Source organism: Arachis hypogaea, chromosome 12 (assembly GCF_003086295.3).
Source record: "Arachis hypogaea cultivar Tifrunner chromosome 12, arahy.Tifrunner.gnm2.J5K5, whole genome shotgun sequence".
In the NCBI taxonomy this organism is placed as follows: Eukaryota; Viridiplantae; Streptophyta; class Magnoliopsida; order Fabales; family Fabaceae; genus Arachis; species Arachis hypogaea.
In genome coordinates, this window is record NC_092047.1 from 13799111 (window position 1) to 13822419 (window position 23309).

The 23309-nt window shown below is 33.4% G+C and overlaps 3 protein-coding genes and 1 pseudogene across 4 annotated transcripts; 2 read left to right on the top strand and 2 right to left on the bottom strand.

Moving 5' to 3' along the window:
* Positions 1-2883: 2883 nt before the first annotated feature.
* On the top strand, positions 2884-4121 carry LOC112726935 (NADP-dependent D-sorbitol-6-phosphate dehydrogenase-like; annotated as a pseudogene).
* Positions 4122-4192: 71 nt separating this feature from the next.
* LOC112726933 (polyprenal reductase 2) lies at positions 4193-12763 on the bottom strand. Of its 2 annotated transcripts, XM_025776509.3 has the most exons (8): positions 12353-12763; positions 6761-7133; positions 6450-6642; positions 5939-6276; positions 4945-5179; positions 4755-4850; positions 4571-4642; positions 4193-4467 (listed from the first exon to the last, which is right to left on the bottom strand). In XM_025776509.3, the coding sequence occupies exons 3-8, from the start codon at positions 6615-6617 to the stop codon at positions 4363-4365; spliced, it is 1014 nt and encodes a 337-aa protein (XP_025632294.1). In that variant the 5' UTR covers positions 6618-6642; positions 6761-7133; positions 12353-12763; the 3' UTR covers positions 4193-4362. The 2 variants fall into 2 exon arrangements, with proteins under 2 accessions (XP_025632294.1, XP_072064978.1); XM_072208877.1 differs by lacking the exon at positions 12353-12763 and having other exon boundaries at positions 6761-7224.
* A 219-nt stretch (positions 12764-12982) lies between these two features.
* On the top strand, positions 12983-15646 carry LOC112726934 (NADP-dependent D-sorbitol-6-phosphate dehydrogenase). The gene is made up of 6 exons (XM_025776510.2): positions 12983-13334; positions 13602-13696; positions 13807-13924; positions 14466-14583; positions 14723-14942; positions 15175-15646. Exons 1-6 carry the CDS (start codon positions 13262-13264, stop codon positions 15403-15405), a joined length of 855 nt encoding a protein of 284 aa, XP_025632295.1. The 5' UTR covers positions 12983-13261; the 3' UTR covers positions 15406-15646.
* Positions 15647-18075: 2429 nt separating this feature from the next.
* Positions 18076-21418, bottom strand: LOC112726936 (armadillo repeat-containing protein LFR). Its single transcript, XM_025776511.3, has 8 exons — positions 21066-21418; positions 20557-20726; positions 20273-20415; positions 19888-20144; positions 19231-19336; positions 19006-19144; positions 18785-18912; positions 18076-18651 (listed from the first exon to the last, which is right to left on the bottom strand). The coding sequence occupies exons 1-8, from the start codon at positions 21259-21261 to the stop codon at positions 18396-18398; spliced, it is 1395 nt and encodes a 464-aa protein (XP_025632296.1). The 5' UTR covers positions 21262-21418; the 3' UTR covers positions 18076-18395.
* Positions 21419-23309: the final 1891 nt, after the last annotated feature.

The window sequence follows — 23309 nt, forward strand, 5'->3', positions numbered from 1 at the left end:
ATTAGACTCACTTATGTTCTTTTTTTTTGTCATTAACTCACTTGGGTTTTTTTATTGGTTATTAAGTGCAGACGGTGTGATTTTTATCTTTGTTTATATGTTTTTCCTTTTGGGTCTTTGGGTTTATCGCACTCCAAGACCCAACAAATAGGTTCAATTAATGTTGCTTAAAAGAAAATATAGAAATTACAATACCAAAAAACAAAATTTGACATCATTACCTAATTCTAATTTTATTTTTGTATATCTTTTTTCATACATACATATATATAACTAAATATTTATCATTTTTACTAATTTTATTATTACACGTGTTATATAAATCTCATTTATTATTAAAAAAATGGTATATTTTCGTCCCAATGGCTTGAATATATAAAAAAATGGCAGAATATCTAATAAAAAAATAGATAAAATAAATGATAATAGATAAGTGAAGAAAGATTGTGATGACACAAGACCATTATACACAATATAATTAAACAAAATTTATGTATAAGTAGTATCATGATGCATAATAGATGAGTTAAACCTTAAAATATTCATGAGATTTACAAATTGCACTAATTTAGTCATTGACTTACCAATTCCATTGTGTATATCTTTGAGATTGTAAAAAATACACCTAGTTGGTCCTTCACCTTATTTTCGGCCATTTAACATTGTCGCCACCAGCAATAACATGGCACTGACATGCCATGCTGGAGTATGTAACGAACAGTTGAGCTGGCAATTAAAACTATTTGACCTAATGTGGTCTCTCTACCTATTTTTAACCCTAATTTTAACCGCACTTCTATATCATTTTTCTTCTTCTCTTTGTTCACCAACGTTCTTTTTCTTCTTTTTCTCTTTGTTCACCAATGTTTTTCTTCCTCTTCTTTATTATTTTTTGTTTAAAACTGAAAATAGAGTCATGATTGGGAGTGCAAGTCAGGGTCAAGAAAGCTCTCTATGTGATCAACATCGAGAACTCCAAGTCGGAGTAGAGGTTCACGGGTGCAAGAGCGTTGTGGATGCAACTGCCGTCCCGTGCTTCGGTGGTCTAAAACAGATACTAACTCAAATAAGTCATTCTTCGGTTTTCTCAATTACAATGTGAGTTTTTGCTTAGGAATAGTTGCTAAGTATTTGAAAGTTCATAACTTCTAACCCTAGTTCATATAGATTAGGGGAAAAAATATGGTGTGGCTTTTTCCTCTGGGCTGATGATGTAGAAGAAAAGCATAAAAAAATATTTTCCACTACATCCTTACCTCCGTAAAACTGGGTTTCACAAAGAACATTTCTCCTTTCTTCAGAGTGCACGGAGCTCAGAGTGCGAGCGAACTCCACCTTGCCAAATAGTTTCACCCTTCAAACCCTAGACAACATTTATATAGGACTTTATATGTTGAGTGTTTAACTTCAGAGGAAGATGATGAAGTGATCCCAAACTTTGGGGTTTTAAACTTTTAACTCACTAAATTTGTCAAATGACGTCGTTCCAAGGGCGTTTTAGCACCAGAATCTATACGACATCGTTTTATGTGTACAATGTGACACTCATTTGCCATGTCAATGCCGACAGCAAAGTTAAATGGTTGAAAATAGGGCGAGGGACCAACTAGGTGCATTTTTTACAATGTCAAAAATGTAAACAATGCAATTGGTAAATCCAAGACCAAATCGATGCAATTTGTAAATCTTAGAGACTACTTTATAATTTAACTCCATAATAAATACGATAATTTTGTTTATTGTTATAGGCGGTCCCACCCATTTCACGCAAATCTGGGCTTAACCCAGGATTGACCAATCTCATCCAGGTCTGCACACTCACACGAGCTGAAACCCACAAGGAGAGAGAGCACACCTTCAACGAGCAAAGGATCTCACGAAATATAGAAAGATGCGATCAATATAAATAGTGTTACACTTTTTCAATACATCACCTCTGGTACTACATAATGGAGAGCTTACGGTTCCCTCAGATATAATACACTTAATCCTAATCCTTGTACCTTTCTAATTCTTTTAACTTGAGTGATGGAGTATCTTGCAAGTATCATCTCTACTTTTTTTGCTGGAAATCTCACTGTTGACTACATTTGTTATTCGTCTCCTCCTCATCTTATCTCATCTTATCCATTCACTCAAGTACTTACTGTATGTTTATTTATCTAACTAATTCTATCCAATCAATAAAATTTTGTTATTGTATTATTATTACAAATATTTAATATATAAATAAAAGTAAATTTAACCTATTAATTCATTAACTATTCAAAATATGAAAATCTTTTCGTTCTAGGCTACCCTACTTGAGATTCTAACAATTAAGAGAGCAGATTTAAGAGACAAAGTAAGATCTCATTTTCAGAAGAACATGGATGGTGAAGGCTATTATTACATGGCCCAAGCTTGGCTCTTCTTTTGATTTGATAAGATGGATAAGAATCCATTTTATAATTTTTAATTCTTTTTTCATTTTTCGAGCCATCACGATAGTTTTAGTAGTTGATGCGCGGTTATTATTGTTAGAATTATACAGAAACCAGGCCCCATAGTGCTAGGGAAAGCAATACAAGTCAAAACTGCGGGGCCTATGTGTCACGTCCCAGAGCAAAATTAAAATTATAATTTACACCACGCAAAGAAAAAAGTTGATTGTTGAACATTTCCTTATCAATTTTTTCTTTATTTATTTTAATGGCGACGGACAAACTTATCTGAAAAGGAAATGTTTCATCTGGCATGTCTCTATAAATGTATGTTAGAAGTGTGAAATGAAGAAGGGAATCAATGTTGTTCAGCTGAAGAGTACATTATATATACATGAACATGAAGCAACACTCAGTAACCGAATGGTGCTGAGTCAGAAAATTGAAAACTAATTTCCTAACTAACTTGACAGCACTGACTAACTGTACATCACTCTACATGTGATTAATTAACTTAATAGCTATTTATAACTCTAATAATATATTCATTCAGATTATGTTGTTTGAGATTGTAAGAAGATTTGTGCCATCTAATTCATGTGTGTGATATTTAACATGCAAGCAGGTGTTGGTATGACTGATAATGCTTTGGGTGACGACGGGGTGTTGGAGATAGATACCACTATATCCCTGGAAATTACTTGGCATGCTATGGAAGATCTTGTTTCCATGCTCTTGGTTCGTAGCATTGGAATCAGGTAAAATTAGTCCTACAAAACAATCTTCACTGTTCTTGGTTGCTTGGTTAATTCTTTGATATTTCTAGAAGCAATTTACTAGAGAAATTGATCAGTCTATTCATCCAAAATAGAACATGAAGAGTTTTTCTTGCAGCAACTATGATATCTTTTTTACCAGAGATTGTTTAGCATATTCCAAGATCAAGCCTGCTATGAATCAGATTGAAACCCACCCATACTTCCAGCGTGATTCGCTCGTCAAGTTTTGCCAGAAGCATGGGGTTTGTGTCACAGCCCATACTCCTCTTGGAGGTGCTGCGGCTAATATAGAATGGTTTGGTACAATTTGATGTTTAGATCACAAATTTCTAAAGGTAAGTTATCAATTCTAGTTTTCAAACACCAAAAGCTTGGCATCATTTATTCTAAACCATTCGTTGGATCTCTAAGAAGCGAACTTGACCGATTTATTTACAATAGGACATGAAAGCATTGTTTAATCTATTTAGCAAAACTCACCTTATGAGACAAGAATTAGTTGTTTTGTTATTATAGTTGAAAGAATTTTGGAAACCGAATTAACAAATTAACTTGTATGACTTTCAGGGTCTGGCTGAAAAATACACTAAGACTGCTGCACAAATTCTTCGTCGTTGGGGAATTCAAAGGAACACTGTTGTCATTCCTAAATCATTGAAATTGGAAAGATTGCAAGAGAATATCCAGGTGTTTGATTTTGAGCTATCTAAAAAGGACATGGAGCTCATGGAAAGTATGGACAAGAAATATAGAACTAACCAACCAACCAGGTTTTGGGGAATCGATCTTTTTGCTTGAGTCTAAAGTTCCCTTTTTTAGGAACTTTCTTTTTTGTTGGCATGAATGATCCTTAAAATATGCAAATACATCAGTGCTCTTGAATCTTTTTAGATTTGAATTATCATTAAACTTTGTGAAAGCCAATCTTTTTAAGCCCCATTAGATTTGTTTATCCATTTGTTTACTTTACACCTTTTTGAAAATGTTATCTTTGAAAAAAATTTGTAAATGAATTTCGTGTGTAGAAATCTCAGTATATTAAATACAAGCCTTTTTTCTATAAACTAAATAAGTTCATACGAACAGGCACATCTATGAGAATTAACGTAGTGCTTTTCTTTAATCTAATATGAAAAGCATTGTCTATTTGTCTCATTATCTCAGAGAATATATGGTATAACAGCAAACCGACTTCTTGGATAATCTTCAAATTTCTGGTGATACCATCTATGTGTTTCCACTGCTGCAAATGACAGATTTGCCAGCTGAACCAATTGAAAGAAACATGTCAAAGAAAAAGAAAATCAACTAAACATTTTTTCCCTTAAAGAATTAGAAAATCTTGCTAATCTACAATTTATGTATTACCACAAAAACAAGTAGTAGCCATATGGTTAGATCGGATCCTCCAGTGGCAACAACAAAACTGCCGTATATAACCTTCATTATTGTCAAACATTAGCCATATTCAACATCATGAGTCACATAATACCACAAGGAAAACAGATATGGGAAAGAAAGGAGGAAGGAGGGTGGGAGGGGGGAGTGTTACTATTTCAGAGAGATAATGTGGAGATGAAACAATTTCAAACCAATCACCGTGAGGAATTGCATATTCCTCTGCTTGTCTTGAATCTCGAAGCGAACCCTAGCAAAATTATTAAATTCAGACAAATACATGACAGGAAATTGGAAGACTGTTAAGATTTCAATGTCAAAAATTTCAAGTGGATGCTACATACAAGAATCTTATGGCATCTTTGTTGGTGAATCCAACCCCAGAAAAAAACAGCCGCACCAATCCAATGCTTCCATCCAAGTTTGACAAGAGGATTTACAACTTGCCAAAGTTCTACCTCCACTGGTGGCATATGATCCTTGCCTACGACGATGAACTTGGTGACTAGATTTACTAGGAAGTACAACACATCGAAGGCGCAATCAGCACACAGCGACATTGGTGCTGCTAGGTAGAAGCTAGCTTCGTAAAAACAAACAAATCAATTATTCCCATTTTAGTGTTTGCATGTATCCAACCAGTGAGTGATAAATAACAAGCATAGTAAAAGAAAATGCAGAATTCATTATTCATCTAAGAAACAGATCATACGACTCTTCATTCTTGAAACTAGATTAAGATTTCAAATCAACGTGCAGCACTTCAAATATACCTAGGAGTAGTTACATATATATGGAATTAGTCATTCACAACTGCAGGGTTCTGCTTGCTTTTCCCTTACTTCTCTTAGAGTTTCTCTTCTGTTTCGGTTTTTCTTTTAGTTCGGTGCACAATGTTTCCAGTCCAAACATTCCAAAAAAATGTCTCCATGGAGCATAAATCTGAATTTCATGTTGTCTCATTCATAAACTAGTAAACTACAAAACTTTTTGCCAACTAGAACATTGTCATACCCATCCCCAAAAAGTTTAAGGCAATTTATACACTATGATATAACAAACGCATAGCAGCTGAACAATTGAATCATATCTATTAAAATGACAATGGCTGTCATAAATAAATGTATTTCGTAGCATGTAGAAAAGAAATCAAATAAAAGTAATTCAATAAGAACAAAGATTATCAAAGAAATGCCTATGATTTAAGATTAATAACAAGCAAATAGGCCTTTCACACACACATCACAATAGGAATATATAATAGTCAAAATTATTCTAATAAAAAAAAGAAAGGGAGTTCAAGGGAGGTAAATTAGAAAGATTATGAAATAAACTTACAACATTCCAGTGAGATAACCAAGGATGTGCATGCGGGCAGAGGGGCTATATTTAAATACATATATGGTTTCAAATAGGCGTCTCAACACTTGAGCTTCCATTAACAAAAGAAGAAAAACAGCTTGCCAAACAGCATGCCTCTGAAGCATTGTAGTTGAACCAGTTCTCAGAACTGAGCCTCCAATCAAGTAGCTTGTAATGGTAGAGTATGCAGATGATTCCCTAACCGATGGCACCATTGTGTATGCATAACACCAAGTTGTAACAAGCAAGAACGTTGTCCATATTGATGCAACAATATAGAAGTGCAAGAAGAATCTCTGAGGGAGCGTGAATTTCTGCAAAGTCAAATCAAATATATTGCAAAGTTTCAAACTTTCAAGCACCTCATTATCAGATGGGTCATATATTCACATCCATTTCATGAAAAGGCAAAAAATTTATACAATAACAATGATAAAAGTAATAAAAATGAAAAGGGTATATAGGAGAGTGAAAGTGATATATTTACCAGGGAAGATGAGTGCATGATTTTTCCCCTTCTAGCAAAACCCAAGAAGATTGTATGGAGGAAGTTGAGTCTGGAAATTGGAATTGAAGCGATGAGAATGGGAAGTGTACCAGCGATCCATGCTAGTCTCAGCAATTGAGCAAGGATCGTATGCATCTCCAACTCCATTACTATAAGATGATGATGATGGAACCTTCAACAGAGAAACATAGTTATTTTGAGTACTAGGTAGATGACTAAGATGAGGTACATAAAATGAAAGCGTTAGGGGCAGGTTAAGAAAGATATGAGGAGTAAGCTGTGGGAACTACCGAACTAGCAACTTTATCTTTTTGGTCACGGACCGGACAAATAACCTGGCCCAGACCCAAAAAACTCCACGCTCTCCAACCCGACCTGGATCCCAAAATTACGTTTCCCTCTCCAAGCCTCTGAATCAATGGACGCAGTGATCGGCATGGAAGGTGGCCCTCATCCTCATCATTCCTGTCTTGGAAGGTCTTCCTTTACAGCTTCTCACCACGCAACAAAGACCTCTGCCTCATATTGTAGAAAATCTTCAACTCGGCTTATGCGTGCTCAGCTATTCATTTTTGCTTTCATTGTGGATAATACGCACAATTTCTAATGCTGATCGCATGCTCCGATTTGATTGTAGCTTCCCTGATTCTACTGCGCTACCAACTTAGGTATGAGAAAAAGGGGAGTTAGCGGATGTACATGACTAAGGTTAATTCAAAAATTAACTTTAATCGATTTAAAATCAACTTTAATTTGATTTTTATATAAAAATTTGTTTTTATACAAAAATTGGTTACTTTTAAAAAATTGATTTATTTTAAAATTAATTTTTCTTTTAAAAATTAGTTAAAAGAAAAACCAATTTTATACAAAGTAAATTTTAATTTAAAAACTAATTTTTAACACTTTCAAAAATTTATTTTAATTTATATAGTATTATTTTATTGATGGATTAAAAGTCTATTTATATTATGGGTATTATAGAGTTAATAGGTGTGATTTTAATACTTCTTAAGTTCTTATACGATATTTTATATAAGTCTTGGGTACATATTGTAGGAAGCCGTATTCGTAATTAAACTCACTTATGTTCTTTTTTTTTTTTTTTGTGTCATGAACTCACTTGGGTTTTTTGATTGCTTATTAAGTGTAGATGGTGTGTTTTTTATCTTTGTTTATATGTTTTTGGTCTTTGGGTTTATCGCAATCCAAGACCCAAAAAATAGGTTCAATTAATGTTGTTTAAAAGAAAATATAGAAATTACAATACCAAAAAACAAAATTGACATCATTACCTAATTCTAATTTTATTTTCGTATATCTTTTTTCATACATACATATATATAACTAAATATTTATCATTTTTACTAATTTTATTATTATACGTATTATATAAATCCCATTTATTATTAAAAAATATGGTATACTCTCGTCCCAATGGCTTGAATATATAAAAAAAATCGGCAGAATATCTAATAAAAAAGTAGATAAAATAAATGATAATAGATAAATGAAGAAAGATTGTGATGACACAAGACCATTATACATAATATAATTAAACAAAATTTATGTATAAGTAGTATCATGATGCATAATAGATGAGTTAAACCTTAAAATATTCATGAGATTGACGAATTACACTAATTTAGTCATTGACTTACCGATTCCATTGTGTATATCTTTAACATTGTAAAAAATACACCTAGTTGGTCATTCACCTTATTTTCGGCCATTTAACCTTGTCGCCAGCAATAACATGGCACTGACACGCCATGCTAGAGTATGTAACAAACAGTTGAGCTGGCAATTAAAACTATTTGACCCAATGTGGTCCTCTACCTATTTTTAACCCTAATTTTAACCGCAGTTCTATATCATTTTTCTTCTTTTCTTTGTTCACCAACATTCTTTTTCTTCTTTTTCTCTTTGTTCACCAATGTTTTTCTTCCTCTTTTTTATTGTTTTTTGTTTAAAACTGAAAATAGAGTCATGATTGGGAGTGCAAGTCAGGGTCAAGAAAGCTCTCTATGTGATCAACATCGAAAACTCCAAGTTGGAGTAGAGGTTCACAGGTGCAAGAGCGTTGTGGATGCAGCTGCCACCCCGTGCTTCGGTGGTCTAAAACAGATACCAACTCAAATAAGTCATTCTTTGGTTGTCTCAATTACAATGTGAGTTTTTGCGTAGAAATAGTTGCTAAGTATTTGAAAGTTCATAACTTCTAACCCCAGTTCATACAGACTAGGGGCAAAAATATGGTATGGCTTTTTTCTCTAGGCTGATGATGTAGAAGAAAAGCATAAAAAAATATTTTCCACTACATCCTTACCTCCGTAAAACTGGGTTTCACAAAGAACATTTCTCCTTTCTTCAGAGTGCACGGAGCTCAGAGTGCGAGCGAACTCCACCTCGCCAAATAGTTTCAACCTTCAAACTCTAGACAACATTTATATAGGATTTTATACGTTGAGTGTTTCACTTAAGAGGAAGAAGATGAAGTGATCCCAGACTTTGAGGTTTCAAACTTTTAACTCACTAAATTTGTCGAATGATGTCGTTCCAAGGGTGTTTTAGCACCAGAATCTATACGACATCGTTTTATGTGTACAATGTGACACTCATTTGCCATGTCAATGCCGACAGCAAAGTTAAATGGTTGAAAATAGGGCGAGGGACCAACTAGGTGCATTTTTTACAATGTCAAAAATGTAAACAATGCAATTGGTAAATCCAAGACCAAATCGATGCAATTTGTAAATCTTAGAGACTACTTTATAATTTAACTCCATAATAAATACGATAATTTTGTTTATTGTTATAGGCGGTCCCACCCATTTCACGCAAATCTGGGCTTAACCCAGGATTGACCAATCTCATCCAGGTCTGCACACTCACACGAGCTGAAACCCACAAGGAGAGAGAGCACACCTTCAACGAGCAAAGGATCTCACGAAATATAGAAAGATGCGATCAATATAAATAGTGTTACACTTTTTCAATACATCACCTCTGGTACTACATAATGGAGAGCTTACGGTTCCCTCAGATATAATACACTTAATCCTAATCCTTGTACCTTTCTAATTCTTTTAACTTGAGTGATGGAGTATCTTGCAAGTATCATCTCTACTTTTTTTGCTGGAAATCTCACTGTTGACTACATTTGTTATTCGTCTCCTCCTCATCTTATCTCATCTTATCCATTCACTCAAGTACTTACTGTATGTTTATTTATCTAACTAATTCTATCTAATCAATAAAATTTTGTTATTGTATTATTATTACAAATATTTAATATATAAATAAAAATAAATTTAACCTATTAATTCATTAACTATTCAAAATATGAAAATCTTTTCGTTCTAGGCTACCCTATTTGAGATTCTAACAATTAAGAGAGCATATTTAAGAGACAAAGTAAGATCTCATTTTCAAAAGAACATGGATGGTGAAGGCTATTATTACATGGCCCAAGCTTGACTCTTCTTTTGATTTGATAAGGTGGATAAGAATCCATTTTATAATTTTTAATTCTTTTTTTATTTTTCGAGCCATCACGATAATTTTAGTTGTTGATGCACGGTTATTATTGTTAGAATTAGGGGTGCACAAACCCGGCCCGGCCCGAAGGTCTGGCCCAGTCCCGAACACTTTTGGGGCTAATTTGGTGTGATTTCATTGGGTTTAGGGCCGGATAAGGGTCTCAAAAATAGACCCGGTCATTATTTCGGGTCGGGTCCGGGCCATAGCTCGGGTCACCCGAAGTCGGCCCGGTGACCCGGTCATCATACACAATTAATATTTTGTGTTATTAGTGATGGATCATGACTATTCTTATGTGGAATTTAAGTATTGTAAATCTTAATATTTTGTGTTATTAGTCATTATAAGACTATAAGTTAATGTTTTATGTTTAGAATGCATAAGACTTTAGACTAATGCATAATATTGTGTTATTTGTATTGATTTAAATATTTGGTATTATTAGACAATATTAGTATTGATTATGGTTATGCTTTAATTTTGAAGAAGGGTTGGTTCTTGTTATATTTTTCTAAGTGAATTTTACCATGTTAAATAATGGTTGGAGTCTTGGAAATTTGGATATTTTTACATGCTAACTTACAAGAAGGTATCAACATAATGTAATGTTAACGGCCCAGTTTTCACCCGGTTTTTCACCCGATATAATTGTGGCCCGAAAGTGTATTGGTTTCATCGGATCTAGGGCCGGATTCGGGTCTAATAAATAGATCCGGTGTATATTTCGGGTCAGGTCTGGGTCACATCAAACCCGACTTCACCCTGCCCATGTGCACCCCTAGTTAGAATTATACAGAAACCAGGCCCATAGTGCTAGGGAAAGCAATACAAGTCAAAACTGCGGGGCCTGTGTGTCCCGTCCCAAAGCAAAATTATAATTATAATTTACACCACGCAAAGAAGAAATATTCTCCCTTTTCATAATAATAATAGAAAAAAGACAAATCAATTCTGACTTTTTAGTCTGCAAACATTTAAATCCCTAAGAATTTAAAAATATATTTAAATTCTTGATCTTTTCAAAATCTGGACCAATCAATCCCTAAGTCTAATCTGTTCCATTTTAAAAACTTTCTCACGTGTACATCCATATCAATCAAGTCAGTACAACAAAAGTCACGTTTGATTTTTTCATTAGATCTGACAGACCCAAGTGAATATGAGGAATTGATATGTCTAAGTTTAGAAAATATCAGGAACTTAAATGTATTTTCAAATCATTGAGGACTTAAATATCCGCGGATCAAAAGGTCAAAGCCCTATTTATCGTTTTTTCGAAGAATAATTATTATGTGATGCCAATACGTTTTTAATAAGTATTTGTATTTCACTTTATTGAAAATAAAATTCTTCCTTATTCCTTTTTATGTGTAGAAGAATTTTCCTGTGGACTATATAGTATAAGTTAAGGTGATAAATTTCAAAGATTGAATGAATCGAAGGACCATGCAACAAATCGCGCAAAGATATAATATTATTCGATAATAATTCAACTTAGTAATCTCATAAGTCAAAATTATTCGATAATAATTCAACCTAGTAACAAGTTACAGCAACAAAATTCACAACTTAACTAACAATAATTATTCATAATTAATTGTAAGTAATCAAAGTGTGGATCTTATATAGACGGACAATGTAAAATTAGAGCCAACCAATACCTTTGTTGCTTAATGTTTATAATCGAAGTTGTCTAAACAACTCTGAACTGTCCAAATAGCATTTGTGTATTATGAAACAATTAACATCTAAGTTTTAAAATATTAATGCACATAATATTTTTAACATAAAATTATGACCCATTTTTGCCTTTAACTACAGTCTTTTCAATCTTTTTCTAACATATGATTTATTTATTATGTGTATATAAAGCCCTTTACCTTTGTTAAAAACAGCTGCTTATAAGTTCTAAGCTTTAGAGAAGTAAAATTTAGATTTAATTCAGTTGAGTTCAGTGAACAGGCGTTTAACTTCCATCTGAAATTTTGGAAAAGCTTCCAAACTCCTTAATGCAATGACTTCCTTCATGGCACCCAGGATTAAATAGAAACCAAAGATTAAACCACAGGAAGAAGGTATATAAGGTAAAAGAGTGTAACGTGTTATCAAATTGTCTAGAAAACATGTGCCACTATTCAGAAAACAGAGTCACACACACAGCATACAAACAAGTTCTATAATTTATTAACTATTCAACAATCATTCAACAAAATTCACAGTTCACAGAAAAATAAAAAATCTAAATCATAGACATAGCTCACAGTTCACGGTTCACAATTCAAAGAACTTCACAGTAACAACAAATTATTCAATTATAGTTTAAAAAAAAATTTACCAACCTGCTAGAAGCCCCTTGAACAGAGCACGCAAGACGGCAAGAGGGAGACACCACGACAGGTTCACCTTCGAACGGGCAGTGGCTGCAGCGGAACAGAGCTGGCGCCGACGGCACCGTGGCTGCCCGACGGAGGCTTCCACGTTCGCACGGTGGCTAAGCGATGGAGGGGAAGGAAGGTTGCGATGGCTGCTGCGCGATGGAGAGGAAGTGCGGGAGCAGGCGGTGGCTCTTCGAAGGTGGAAGTTCCGAAGGCGGCGGTAGCAGGCGGTGGCTGGACGGAAGTAAGGGAGGACCAGGAGCTCTGGACTGAGTGTGAGAGACAGTGAGAGGCTAGCGCGTTCTGCTTCTGGAGGCTAGGCTGGACTCGAGAGTGGAGGGGAGTGGAGGAGTTAGGGTTCATTGATTCAGAAGCAATGAAACGGCGCCGTTTGCTTCCCATTTCAAAAAATCGGCCGGTACTGGTTCGGTTCGACCGACCGATTCTCAACCGATTAGACGGTTCACTTACGATTTTTAAAATTGGCAATTTTAACATTTAACCGATTCATTTTTGTAGCAATTCACGATTCGACCAACCGGTCCGAACGGATTTTGAGAACCTTATATAAAATGTAACAACGTTACAATTAGTAGTATATTTTTTTTGACGGAATGTTACAATTAGTTAGTTCACGTCAATTTTTCACAATATTGGGCCTTTAATCGGCTTGGCATGTTTCGAAGGTGGTAGCCCAAAATCGAATAAAAGGGAACGATAACAAAGTTCGTGGCAAACTGTCACTCACAGACAGAGTTAGAGCGAAGTGAATTTAGACTTAGAGGTATTGTGAAGCTTGAAGCAAAGAAGAAAATGGCGATAACACTCAACAGCGGCTTCAAGATGCCTATCATTGGACTTGGTGTGTGACGCATGGAATCTCATCAAGTCAAGGATCTCATCCTTAATTCCATTAAAATTGGTTATCGCCACTTTGATTGTGCTGGTATTTTCCTTATTCAATTACAAATCTTTTCCCAATTTATTGAATCTTATCATCATCAATATTTTAGGGTTTTATTCTCTTCTGGATATTTTAAGTTACGAATCAGGAAGTTTAGTTTTGGATTGATTGAAGAGTCAAAACTTACTATCTTTGCTAATTTGGAGGTAATTTTTGTTGATGACTTTGCTATTTTTTTTAACCTTTTGATGTGATGATGATAAGTAGGTATATGATTGTTGACTAGATTTGAATGCAATGGATTTGCAGCTGATTACAAGAACGAAGCAGACGTTGGAGTGGCGCTTAAAGAGGCCTTCACTAGTGGTCTTGTTAAGAGGGAGGACCTTTTCATTACCACCAAGGTCACTTTCACCTTCTCAACAAATCAATATGCCATTTTTTTTCACTAGTAATGGTGGTTTCTGAGAATTGCATAGTGACTGTATTTCCTGGGAATTCAATTTGACTTCAGCTTTGGAATTCTGATCATGGACATGTTATTGAGGCCTGCAAGGGCAGTCTCAAGAAGCTTCAATTGGATTATCTGGATTTGTATCTGGTTCACTTCCCTGTTGCTACAAGGCTCACTGGTATACCAGTTTTTTTTTATATTTATCCCCCTTTTTTTGGAATAGTTAGAGCAGACTCCCTAAAGTCATCCCCCATTAATTTGAAAGTACAAATTTTTCTCGCACCATTCAGGAAAAGGTAATAAAATACATGCTTGCATGGGAGGGTTGTATATCAATTTTTTTTCTTTATTTATTTTAATGGCGACGGGCAAACCTATCTGATAAGGAAATGATTTATCTGGTATGTCTCTATAAATGTATATTAGAAGTATGAAGAAGGGAATCAGTGTTATTCAGCTGCAGAGTGCAGTATATATACATGTACATGAAGCAACACTCAGTAACCGAATGGTGCTGAGTCAGTAGAAACAGAAAATCAAAAACTAATTTCCTAACTAACTTGACACCACTGACTAACTGTACATCACTCTACATGTGATTAATTAACTTAATAGCTATTTACAACTCTAATAATATATTCATTCAGATTATGTTGTTTGAGATTGTAAGAAGACTTGTGCCATCTAATTCATGTGTGTGATATTTAACACGCATGCAGGTGTTGGTACAACTGATAGTGCTTTGGGTGACGATGGGGTGTTGGACATAGATACCACTATATTCCTGGAAACTACCTGGCATGCTATGGAAGATCTTGTTCGTAGCATTGGAATCAGGTAAAATTAGTCCTGCAAAACGATCTTCACTGTTATTGGTTGCTTGGTTAATTCTTTGATATTTCTAGAAGCAATTTACTAGAGAAATTGATCATTCTATTCATGCAAAATAGAACATGATGAAGAGTTTTTCTTGCAGCAACTATGATATCTTTTTGACCAGAGATTGTTTAGCATATTCCAAGATAAAGCCTGCTGGGAATCAGATTGAAACCCACCCATACTTCCAGCGTGATTCGCTCGTCAAGTTTTGCAAGAAGCATGGGGTTTGTGTCACAGCCCATACTCCTCTTGGAGGTGCTGCGGCTGATACAGAATGGTTTGGTACAGTTTCATGTTTAGATGACCAAGTTCTAAAGGTAAGTTATCAATTCTAGTTTCCAAACACCGAAAGCCTGGCATGATTTATTCAAAACAACTCGTTGGATCTCTAAGAAGCGAACTTGACCAATTTATTTACAATAGGACATGAAAGCATTGTTTAATCTATTTAGCGAAACTCACCTTATGAGACAAGAATTAGTTGTTTTGTTATTATAGTTGAAAGGATTTTGGAAATCGAATTAACGAATTAACTTGTGTGACTTTCAGGGTCTGGCTGAAAAATACAAAAAGACTGCTGCACAAAGTGCTCTTCGTTGGGGCATTCAAAGGAACACTGTTGGCATTCCTAAATCATCGAAACTGGAAAGATTGAAAAAGAATATCCAGGTGTTTGATTTTGAGCTATCTAAAGAGGACATGGAGCTCATCGGAAGTATGGACAAGAAATATAGAACTAACCAACCAGCCAGGTTTTGGGGAATCGATCTTTTCGCTTGAGTCTACGGGTCCCTTTTTTAGGATCTTTTTCTTTTTTGTTGGCATGTATGATCTTTAAAATATGCAAATATATCAGGGTTCTTGAATCTTTTTAGATTTGAATTATCATTAAACTTTGTGAAAGCCAATCTTTTTAATCCCCATTAGATTTGCTTATCTGAACTATGCTTGGTGATGACCAAAAAATCACCTGAGGCAATAGGTGCCCTAAATAAGAATTCAGAAAATTTTAGTTGCTCAACTTGTTTATCCATGTTTTTACTTTACACCTTTCTGGAAATGTTATCTTTGAAAAAAATTTATAAATGAATTTCGTGTGTAGAAATCCCAGGATATTAAATACAAGCCAAGACAGCAGGGACACATCCGAATCTGCTAGGCCTCTCTTAAAGCGCAAAGCAGTAGGAAGAGCATCATACATGCAAGGCCAAAGGAACAATTTTATTTTTTCCGGAAGGTGGCCACGCCAAATCCAATTCCAATTAGCTTGCTGGTTCCAGTTGATCTGCCTCTTTAGAAGCCAAATATATCCATCTTTGGTCGTATAACTACCTGACACTGCACTCCTTCAAAGCCAGCCAGTGGCATGATCAAGGGACTGATCCGTGAAAATTAGCTTGAAAGTTTCCAATGTCGTCTGAAAGATGAAAAGCAACTGAAGTTGACAGCAGAATACTAAATTTTCGCTTCTTTAAAAATCAACTTTAAAAGCGAATTGACTTATCCGTTACATTAGAAACCAAAGTACATTAAAAAAAAAAAAGGGAAGAGAGTGGAGAAGCGGTTCTGTATGCCAACTAGGAAATGTTTGAATATTCTCCCAACGACTGCTTCGAGTTAGTTTTAGAATAGCTAGCAACTAGCAAGTAGTAATGATATCAAAACGATCTCTCCCACCAAACAACATACACAATAATATAGAGGGTAATATTATGGTGCTGAAAGCAAATTTTTTCAGCATGTGAGGAATTGATGTGTTGTCATTGGATGAGTGACGCGTATGAGTACTGTGATCATATCCACTGACAATTTCTGTCACAGTCAGAAGGATGTAGAAAAGTGATTAGGTAGAATATATTAATGTTATCTTAATGCTTGTGATTATGTTTATTGGGCTTTTTGATGGGCTAGCCAAATTATCTTTTTAAGTATGGACTAAGTTTTCAATATGAGTTTATGAAAAAAAAAACTTATTCGATTGACATTTTTATGATAATACAAAAATTGATTTCTTAAAAAATAACCTTGTATTTATAACATATAAATAATATACAATGATATATGCTTTTATATTATAAACAAAAAAATGTAAGATTAATTTGTTGTCGAATAATTTATTATTTATAAAGCAAGCATATATATATTTTTTCAAAGAAAGTTATAATAAAGAATTTAAATAGGTATTTAAAATAAGTTTCTAAATGTATTTTATTTTATTATTTTTTATTTATTATTTACGACATAAAAATATACTTTTAAAGTAAGTCATCATTATAAGAAATTTAAACAAGTATTTAAAATTAATTTTAGTGACTAGGTAAAGGAATTTTTACAATGTTTAATTCATAAATCATGGAGAAATAAGTTTTAAAATATGATATTTAATTAATCAAAAGTTTTTTATGAATATTTTTATAATTTAATTTAATACACTGTCAATGTAAAATAATTTTATACGTACATCTAATAATTACGTAAGATCATATAGTAAAAATAACTATATTTTGTATTGATTATGTGAATAGTCATAAAAAAATAAATATTATTGCACAATAGTGTAAAATATTTTACATTGTCAATGTATCTCCAAAGATTCAATATATTTGCACGTAAATTTATATAAAATTTGAAAATCAAAACGTAAAGAAAGAGATATATATAAAAAAAAAAAGTGAGATTTAAATTTAAATTAGACGAAAATTTGGGAAAGAGAAAAAGTTGGACAATTATTAAAATAATTGAGAGGTTAATATTATTTTTTAATTTTATTGAAACTTTTTAAAATATTAAAGTGGGTGGACATAGTAAATTTTTTATTTTATCTATATTATTATTATTATCATTATCATTATCATTATCATTATTATTATTATTATTATTATTGGACCAAACCTACTTTTAATTATTTCATAGACCAACAAAACATTTAGGCTAAATTTAACTCAAAATTCTAATTAAAATAAAATACATTTAAAAACTTATTTTAAATACCTATTTAAATTCCTTATCATGATTTTTTTTTGTAAAAAAAAATATCGTTGCTTTATAAATAATGAATTATTCGACAACAAATTAATCCTACGTTTCTTTATTTGTAATATAAAATTTCTTGTATCATTACAATAAGTTTTTTTTTTTTTATAAATTAACATTGAAAACTTAGTCCACACATGAAAATAATTTGGCTAGCCCATCAAAAAGTCCAATAAATATAATCAAAAGCATTATGGCAACACTAATCTATTTTACCTAATCACTTTCATACACTCTTCTGATTTGTGTGACAGAAATTGTCTGTGTGTGTAACCACAGTACTCATACGCGTCACTCATTCAATCATAACACATCAGTTCCTCACATGCTGAAAAAATTTGCTTTCAGCACGGTAGCATTACCCTATTATAGAAGCTAAAAGGGTCGAACAAACCCATAGTTCTAGCGATTTAGATATTCGACAATACATATGTTCATTTGATTTCCTAGAGATGCAAGCTAAATACAAATCTTTTAATTAGAAGTAGCAAGAGAACATCTTAGATGCTGAAATCAAATCCAATTTCTGTTTTGTCTCTCACCACCAATGGATAGAAGTCTAAAAATTCTGTCCACAAAAGCTCCTATCCACCCATCTAACATAAAATGTTCTTCTATAACCTAATCATCTTGAACAGAAATGTACAATAAATATCTGATTCATACAACTTCCAAGTACACTCAAGGTATATACCCAAGTTGCAGAAGCTGAGTGATGTCACCGATGAACAATCTAGTTACATGCCCCAGATTCCCCGAGCCATTGCCACTCTGTTATTTGGCCTAGACGTTAGTTCATATAATATCCTTGCAAAAGTATCTGAATATTTGCTTTCCATGAAAAGGATCTCGGCAAAAGCATTCTCATACGCCAGCAACAAGGTTCTATTTTGTGGCTCGGACACAAGACTCTCCAATATCATTGCAGCTTTCCGGCAAACTTCAGGAACGGGATGCGGTGTCTTTATCACTTTAAGCAATCGATCTATTGCCCTGAGTTTGAGGAAATTTTACCAGTTAGCGCTACAATTTATTCACTAGCTTCGTGACAATTTATAGAAAATTACTCTACTATAAATTTATCTGTATATATATTCATTCAAGAATTGGTATATGAAGAAATCACCATCTCTCGCTGGCAATCTTCAACCTACAGTCCATATTAACTTCAGCAAGGTTATACAGTGCACCAATAGCAGCTGCTTGTGCATCTAATGCTGGTAAACTGATGAGATCAATTAAACGCTTGTGTATCTGCCATAATCAATCAATTGTAATAATTATTATTACTATTATTTGGGAGCATCAAACAAATTAACAAGAATAACATGAATGAAAGATGTTAACCTGTGGAAAGAATGGAAGTAAGAATGGCTCATTGTCAGGATTAATGATCAAACGCCCAAGTAATTCTGCAGCAGCACAATGCCAGGCTTTGACTGTGGATTCCAGCATGCCCATGATGGCCTGAACTGCACGTTTTTCTCTGTAATGCATACAACAGTTCATCAATCAATAAGAAAAAGGATTATAATGACATGCACGCACAGTAAAATAGAAAGAATCACTCACGTTATTTTAATAAAAGATGGCTTGGATGAGCTAAATATTCGAAGGTCCAGAAGTGGAGCCAAGTTAACAATTGTCTCTAGAGCATTTGTGACAAGTTCTTCATCCTCTATAAACATAGTGAACATTTTTGTAACAAAACAGTATACAAGTTTTATTGAGAAAAGCAATAGATGAATTGATGATAAAGTCAAACGAACTCAACAATAACAATAACAATAACAATAACAATAACATTAGATCCTTAGGAAACTAAAACCCAAGGTGTTTTTGTGACACTTTATCAGAAGAAGGGCTATCATTTATCTCCCAGTTCCGAATCAAGAACCTTATGTATTGTCTATTTAGATGTCACTTGTCAAAAAGGATAGCTAAGTAATCAAGAAGTTCCCATTTACATTAGCCATGCATTCCAAATTATACACAAACAAATACCATGGAAAATAAATAATAATAGTAAAAAGTTGTGTCGCCTTCATCATCAATATCATAATCACATCCAAGTTCACCCACCATGTCTGGGTTTGGGCAAAAGGATTTTCTAAATAATATTGTAAAAACACAAAAACAGAAGTGATGCTTAATGATGCAAGTTCCATCACTGCTAGAACCATATATGGAAAAACAAGCATGTCATATTCTACAAGCATCAAGTCTCACCTACAATATGATCTTCTATACATTGGAAGGCTGTTTCCAAACAATGACGATTTTGGGCCATTATAACTTCATTATCTGGCATAAAAGAAAAGTTTCTGATGATATTTGAAGCAGCTACGGCACACTGCTGTTTTTCTGCTCGCCCTTCATCATCTAAATTAAAGAGACTATCTTCATCAAACCACAACTCTGACAAACGTGACTTTGTCACACCACTCTGCTGTGTTGATTCTGTACCAGTAGTGGCGGATGCTGACCTGCATTAACATAATTGCCCTACAATCATATTCAATTTCACTACCATCCCATCCCCAAAAAGAAAACATATGCTCCAATGAAAATTAAAACTTGAAAGCAAAGATTATGTTCAAGAACAACAAATTACCCAGCTCGGTGGGGAGTTCCAGTTGAGCCCAATGCCTGATACTCATTCCCAAATCCAGTTACAACAGAATTTGCACCTAAAGATCTGACCCTTGATGGCTTAACTAGTTCTTTTGGGAGTGCTATGTCACGCCAATCATCTATCTGTTTCAATTCATAACACCACAAACTATAAACATAACAAAGAACTGAGTAGCATCAACAGATCTTCTCCAAGGCATTTCTATGCAAAAGGAGATAACACCAAAGCAAGTGGTATAGTAAAACAAGATTGGTAGCACATACAACTTGAAGAAGTGCATCAAGCAAACCCGGAATCTTCGCCAGCGGAGTGGCGTCTTTGCGACTGTCATCCTTCTCTTTAAAGGAGAGCAACGTAAGAGTATTGAGTGCCCAGGTTAGCTCACTCTTAAGACCACTTTGAAGAGCCAAAACAATTCTTTTATTATTTTGATCTGTAAAAGAATACAGAAGTCAACAGACCCTTAATCCCTCACAACATAACTTCCTGTATAAGCGCATTTTGAATTGAAGCTTTTTTTTTCACTTCTCAAAAGCAGTGAACTCAGATCAGAAAGGTTTTAATTATAAGATATTTTGAACTAAAAAAAAGCTAATCTAAGCGTATCTCGAACCTAAAAGAAACCAGAATTTGTTCTACGATAAGAAATCATTAACAGTAATGCTCAATCTTCCTCTAAAATCAAACTAGGGTAAAATAGAAGAAATTTTAGCTGAAAATACAAAGGATGAAGCACACGTAATTTGAAAATCAGAAGAAGCAATGAACGGACCAGCAAAGGAGCTATGGACGTGAAGCGAAGGACCGAGCAGGGTTGACGGAGCCGCCGCCGAATCACCGGCAGCGGCGGCTATTGCTGCTGCCGCGGCACTGTTGCTACCGCTGCCGAATGGGCGGCCTCTCTTAGCTGGCGGCGCCGAACCGCCACCGGAAGATCCACCGGACTTTCCCTGTTCCCTCTTCTGCATCACTTTTCTTCCGCCTACGAGGCCGTGAAAAGGTGCAAAATCGCGGCGGTGCAGGAGATAGGGTTCGAAGAGTGGGAGTGGGAGAGGGATGTGATTGGGGATTTGGTTTTCGAGTTGGTTCAAGTATTAGTTGGGCTAACAATTGGGCCAAGGCCCATTATTCTGTTACGCAGGCCTAAATATATTTGTGCTAATAGACAATAATTAATGAGTTTAATTTTGATGCACTAACAATATCGTTTTATACACTCGTACAATCACATCTGTTTTTTGGATGATTATTTACACAATCAATATAAAAGTAATTATTTTTACTAATGTATCATTATATAATTAAATATATGTATAAAACTATTTTACACCATGCATCAAAATTAAATTCATAGTTAATAACATAAAGTTTTGCTAGCAAAATAAAAATGGTGTTTTATTAGTAAACTATTAAAATTGATCATCAAAGATTATGTGTTTGTTTGGGTGTCATTAAATTAATAAAAAAATTTCAATAAAAAATATCTTTGTTATTCTTTAGTGTATTTGTCAAATTTCTAATAGAAAAATAAAAGCACTAGAAAAATTTTAAAAAAAATATCTTTTTTGAGAAATTATAATTTACATATTTTTTTAAAAGATTTTTTTAAAAAAAAGATATTTTTCACATAATAAATGAACAAAAAAAATACTTTTATCTTGTTTTACCCAAACACAATTGATAGATAAAAAAATATTTTTACATGAGATATCCAAACATAAAATTACTCTTACTTTTGTAAAAGATCTTCTAAAAAAATATTATTTAAAATTTTTTTTTTTAGAATGGCACTCAAACAAGCCCTATAACACTAATAAAAACTAACTTATAAATTAAATTGAATTGTTTAGTGGTTAGTTCACTAATCCGCTTCAATAAATGTCACAAAACCTTTAATTGGAGCTCCGATCGGTGACCAATCAATCCTTGACTTGATAAAAATAAAATTATCCAAACTATAAAAAATTTCCTAAATTACTCCTCTAACCTAACCTAATCACTAGAACTCAAATCATATCTCATTCTTAATCTTAGAGAGGTAACTTATGAATTGGATATGACTAAAATAATTCTCACTAAATTTATGAGATCGGACCAAATTCAATATCTATATTTTTTTATATTCAGATATCGGATATAACCACAAAATATAAAATAATAAAAAAATTTATTTCTATAAAAAAAGTCAATAGAACTCCTTTTTCACTCTAATAAATCTTTTTTTTCACTCTTTTAAACATGTTTATTCCTAAAATATTATTAAACTAACTTTTTAAATAATAAAAATAAAATAATACAATATATATAAATTATAATTATTAACAACATATATATTATTTATTTATTTATTATTTGGTACGGATATAGATGTGATATTTGTGATCCAATTTGATTAGAATGTGGATCAAATTCGATTATCTTACAAATTAAATCGTATTTACAAATTACAGATTAAATACAAAAAATATTACAAATTTGTTTTTAATTACGAGTTAGTTTTAATTCTTCTCTAGTTTGGTCAATTTTAATACTTTATTCGTTTTGTTAATAAAAGAACAGTTTTCATTCTATATGTTGATCTAAACAGCCAAAAGGGGCATTATATTTTATTACAACAAATTTTAATGAATAGAAATATCGGTTAAGTTAAATCTCTTCCCTTTCAAGATCTACTAGAAAACTTTTTATCGAAAATCCAAAACTTTAATTTTTAATGTTTTTGTAGTATTTTTTTTAAGTCTCAAAATTCTGTTATATATGATCCTTTGTTCTGGTTAGGGAGACAATGAATTATTTGTACAATGTGTAGGATGGGTTATTGAGTTACAAAATGAACATCTCCCATACTATCTAGAATAACCATCCGCGCTCTAATAGCACATCATGATACCACTCATCCCAAAAGCTTCAGCTGATGCATATCTCTAATACTCCATAAACCTCCATTATATACATTGTACAAGTATTCCATTGATAAAATATTTTGTGCATATTTTGTATATATTAATAAAATTAT

Coding starts and splice junctions, on each gene's coding strand:
- LOC112726933 (XM_025776509.3), bottom strand. CDS start 6,617: ATGGAGTTGGAGATGCATACGATCCTTGCTCAATTGCTGAGACTAGCA. Junction 4,643..4,754: donor CACATTATCTCTCTGAAATA/GTAACACTCCCC, acceptor ACAATAATGAAG/GTTATATACGGCAGTTTTGT. Junction 4,468..4,570: donor GGCTACTACTTGTTTTTGTG/GTAATACATAAA, acceptor CAATTGGTTCAG/CTGGCAAATCTGTCATTTGC.
- LOC112726934 (XM_025776510.2), top strand. CDS start 13,262: ATGGAATCTCATCAAGTCAAGGATCTCATCCTTAATTCCATTAAAATT. Junction 13,925..14,465: donor TGTTGCTACAAGGCTCACTG/GTATACCAGTTT, acceptor ACACGCATGCAG/GTGTTGGTACAACTGATAGT. Junction 14,584..14,722: donor GTTCGTAGCATTGGAATCAG/GTAAAATTAGTC, acceptor TTTTTCTTGCAG/CAACTATGATATCTTTTTGA.
- LOC112726936 (XM_025776511.3), bottom strand. CDS start 21,261: ATGCAGAAGAGGGAACAGGGAAAGTCCGGTGGATCTTCCGGTGGCGGT. Junction 20,145..20,272: donor GGAACTCCCCACCGAGCTGG/GTAATTTGTTGT, acceptor ATGTTAATGCAG/GTCAGCATCCGCCACTACTG. Junction 19,145..19,230: donor CCATCTTTTATTAAAATAAC/GTGAGTGATTCT, acceptor TATGCATTACAG/AGAAAAACGTGCAGTTCAGG.